The 4,139-nt window shown below is 34.8% G+C and overlaps 1 protein-coding gene across 4 annotated transcripts; it reads right to left on the bottom strand.

Moving 5' to 3' along the window:
- Positions 1-1,161: 1,161 nt before the first annotated feature.
- LOC140833918 (uncharacterized) lies at positions 1,162-3,775 on the bottom strand. Of its 4 annotated transcripts, none has more exons than XM_073198435.1 (2): positions 2,392-3,775; positions 1,162-1,270 (listed from the first exon to the last, which is right to left on the bottom strand). In XM_073198435.1, exons 1-2 carry the CDS (start codon positions 3,547-3,549, stop codon positions 1,232-1,234), a joined length of 1,197 nt encoding a protein of 398 aa, XP_073054536.1. In that variant the 5' UTR covers positions 3,550-3,775; the 3' UTR covers positions 1,162-1,231. The 4 variants fall into 4 exon arrangements, with proteins under 4 accessions (XP_073054536.1, XP_073054538.1, XP_073054539.1 ...); XM_073198437.1 differs by having other exon boundaries at positions 1,230-1,283; XM_073198438.1 differs by having other exon boundaries at positions 1,243-1,263.
- Positions 3,776-4,139: the final 364 nt, after the last annotated feature.

The raw sequence follows: 4,139 nt of genomic DNA, 5'->3' as shown, positions 1-4,139 counted from the left end.
TTTTAATCATTTAATATTTATTTTGCATATTTTTATTTTTTTAACAATTTTTTATTTGATTTAGTAAATATAATTTTAATTTTGTACGATTAAACTTTCAAATTTAAATCAGAAAATTTGTTATTATGTGTTTAAATTAAAATATTATTATTTTTTATTTTTTTGAATTATTTTCATTAATTTTTTTAAAAAAATTTAAAATAAATAAATAAAATTCGAGTTAGGCGGGTTAGACGGGTTCGTGTTCGAGTTGGGGATTATCGGGTTGCTTCGAGTTCGGATTGAAAAAAAAATTTCGCGGATTGACCCGAAATCCGACCCAACCCACCCGATTGACACCCCTATCCTCACTCCATCAAATCTTCGTCCCAAAGTTTTATTCCTTCAATCAACCACATCAGACCCACGCCTCATTTTCAATGGTATCACATCATTGTTTGCAATTATAATAATAAAATGATTATATAAATTTAAACATATTAACATCTTTAATTTATATATATTTTACTTACTTATTTTTAATATATTATTTTAAAAATAGAATTATATATATATATATACTTTTATAACCTCTAAAACAACTTATAAAATATAAAAACTTAAAAACGGTTTAATTAGTTAAGTCATATACTCTTTTAAAAAAATAATTCAAAAAAGGATATAACCCCGATAATTCAATATTTTCATAAAATTAATTAACTATCTCTATTCAACCTCATTTGAACCTCGCAAATGTGCCATTTTTTCAGCTTTCTGGAACACTTTTCATAATAAATCATAATCCAAGAAGAAGAGGGAACCCATAGATTTGAGATATCCAACAAAATCCTCGCTTCTCATATCTAAACATAGTGGGTGATTCCATAAAGTTCTTGTGCTTTTAAACCCGTTGGGTGTGTTTGGTTGGATGGATTAAATAAGAATAGATTAATAGTCCAATATTTATCGTTAAAATTTTAAGTTGTTTTAATAATCATTTTGACCCGGTTTAAGATCTAATTTTATAGATAACTATTTGATTAATAAAATTGGATCTTAAACCGGATCAAAATGATTATTAAAACATCTTAAAATTTTAATGATAAATATTGGACTATTAATCTATCCTTATTTAATCCACCCAACCAAACACATCCGTTGGGTATAATCAAATCATCTGCACACCAACACCAGTGGTCCATGCAGTTTCCCAATACCGCCTTTTTCTTCTGTGTCCTTTTGCATTTCTGTCCTATTGTCCCTCTTTAGTCTCCATCCTCAACCCTGCTTTCTGCAATACACCACTGTGCTTATGATTCTTATTATTTTATTTCAAGGTCCCTTAATATATATATATATATAACATATAATCTTGACGTGTTTCTTCAAGAAATCACAGAAAACAGTAGAGGGAATCCAAAGGGGAAACAGATCAAAGGCCAAGCTCAACCTATAGTTTCCTATATAGAAACCAGAGAACTATTCATGAAGTTGCATATTTTATTGAAGGATGTGACACTCATATCTCAATAAATAATTTTTTTAAGACTTGTATTACTTGGTATGAAGAATAGTAAGACAATGTATTTTGTCGTTGTCTACCAAACATGTGCAACGTTTTGACTAAACTTGACGCTGATTTTTCTTCTTCCTTTGTTTGGTCCTTCAGTCCTTGCAGATGCTAAATTAATGACATGCTAGTCCACCCTTTTGGTTTAAATCTCCTCTTGGCTATTGCAATTGGCAGCACATAAACTTATAAAATGGCTCCTGGATTGAGACATCAAGTCGATTTTTTAGTCCCAAATCCAAAATATTTTGTACGAAAAGTTGCAACAAAAACCATGCAATAAAGTGAGTAATCATAACAACTATCAAAGACGTGCGAAAATGATCTTTTGCTAACCAGCATATAGACCTTTCAGGGACATGGCAAAATGGAAGTTTTTACACAAAACTTTCTAGACATAATCATCTTCCTAGGGATGGGACCAGAATTTAGTTTAGCTGTGGAAAATGTTTCAATTTCTGCGTAACATCCATATAAACTTTTTATTTTCCACCGGCCCCTCGGATTTATACTTCAAACCATGTTTGGCTTTGGTAATGAGCACAAGAAATTGGTATTTCAACAAGAGAACATTATGTGCAAACTAGAAATATCCAACAGGATCCATTTATTCAACTACATTTAAGTAACTCATATCAAGATCACACTGAATTGCAGAACTGAAATACAAAGCCTATAGCCTCAACTTTTAAAAACAAAACAATTTGAAACAAATGGAAATAATATCACAATTGGTGAATAAGCGCAGAACAATATTATGGAACAGAGCCAAACATACTGGATTAACACGGTAATGACCAGGAAAAGAACGTCGAAATATCTCCTTATTTTCAGCCACTTACAGCTAGCAATGAAGGAATTGCATCCAGATTAGGAGTGGTATTCATGGTTGAAGCATCGCCCCTTTTTCCAGCAGAAGGTTTAACAAAAGCTCTCATTGGGCTTGCAAATGCCCATACCCAGCTTTTACTCCTTCCATGGGAATTATGCTCCATTGATGAATGAGTTGCATATGCTGTTTTCCCATTTACATTGTTCTCCTCCTCGGTGGATGATGAAACAAAGTACGAAGAAGATGAAGTTATCATAAAACCACTGAAAATCCCTCCACATTTTACTCTTTCTTTGATGCAATCCTGGCCATTCTTGGTATTACTGCCACCATTTATATGCAGTGGGGGCAGCTTAGGCTTGCCTTCTCTATGAGACTCTACTCTACGCAGAGTACAATCCCCAAAGCCAGTTGAAATCCTCTCGAAGAAGTCCCCTGAAAATCTCCTACTCCCACAACCAACAGATCTGGATCTAGACACCTTTCTATCGTGTGAAGGGCTTTCATTTTCATCAATCACCACAAAATCTTCCTTCTTTTTATCCATTGTTCTGATATCAGATGAGGATCCAACAGTACTAGGTGTTGCGGGCGTGAAGTTTGAATCTTTATTAGAGTTGGTAGAATTCTTGGACAAGTAAAGAAATGACCAAAATCCACTTCTGTGAGGGCTGTGATCTTCAGGACAGTTCAAGACATGCATACCTCTTCTTGGAGTTGCGGTAGACTTGCTTCTCTTGAAAACAATGCTGGCGGAGTCTCCATTCCCTATCACTTCATCTTTCTTCTTGTTCCTGTTAGTCAAAACAAAAGGGAGTCTTGACCTCCTCGTGTAATAGCCATGGTAGCTAAAATCATTGTTCCCACTCTTACTGTCGGCAGATGAATATGATGCAATGGATCGGAGCTGGAGGGTGGAGCCGCAGCCTGAACCGGCAGCAGTTGCGGCGGTCATGCTTCTGCTACCCCCAATATCAGATCTAAACGGAGATGGTGATGTAGAAGAAGACGGGCAAACAGCAATGGAAAACGAGGAAGAGATGAGATTTCCAAGCTTTTCTTGAAGGCAAAAAGCACAAATCCCACCCGGGGTGCTGTTTTTGTAAGGATGATTCATACATTGCATGGTACCATCCCCCATATCTTCATGCACAACTTCCATAACCATTTTTTCACGAGATAAACTCGAATCCCCAGATGGAAAAAACCACTCAATTCCAAAACTTTGCAACCCCCCGATGCAAAAAAAACAATCTTCCTACAAGGGCCTTCGCTATCCTCACCCTCTTCGGTGTACAACTCATTAAATCACAGCTTCACTGCAAGAAATGGCTTCCAACAAAAAAAACTAGCACTTGGGGAAGAGATGCAGAAGATGTTCAAAGGGAGGGGGAATGAGGGAAAAGGGAGTCACGCAAACGTTTATTAAGAGAAAGGGAGTCAATGGAATTTACCTTTTTATCCTTTTTTAAAATTTGTTTAAAAACTAATTTTTTTATCAGTGAGTACGTGCTGACCCAAGAAGAGCACGACCCAATAACTAGGCCAAATAATTTTTTTACTCAAAAAATCAGGTTAATTTTTTTAAAAAATTATTATTTCATTATTGTTTAATGTATATCAATGTATAATTTATGTTTGTTTTTTTATTGCAGCGGTGAATGTGGACTTTACTGTTTAGCGACAGCAGGTTATACCATGTTCAGGGAAAATGCCTATCAATTGAACTATCAGAAGATTGAAAAATTTAGACATTAT

Source organism: Primulina eburnea, chromosome 6 (genome assembly GCF_022965805.1).
Source record: "Primulina eburnea isolate SZY01 chromosome 6, ASM2296580v1, whole genome shotgun sequence".
Classification (NCBI taxonomy): Eukaryota; Viridiplantae; Streptophyta; class Magnoliopsida; order Lamiales; family Gesneriaceae; genus Primulina; species Primulina eburnea.
The sequence above is the reverse complement of the archived record's forward strand: the minus strand, read 5'-3'. Positions and strand labels throughout refer to the sequence as shown.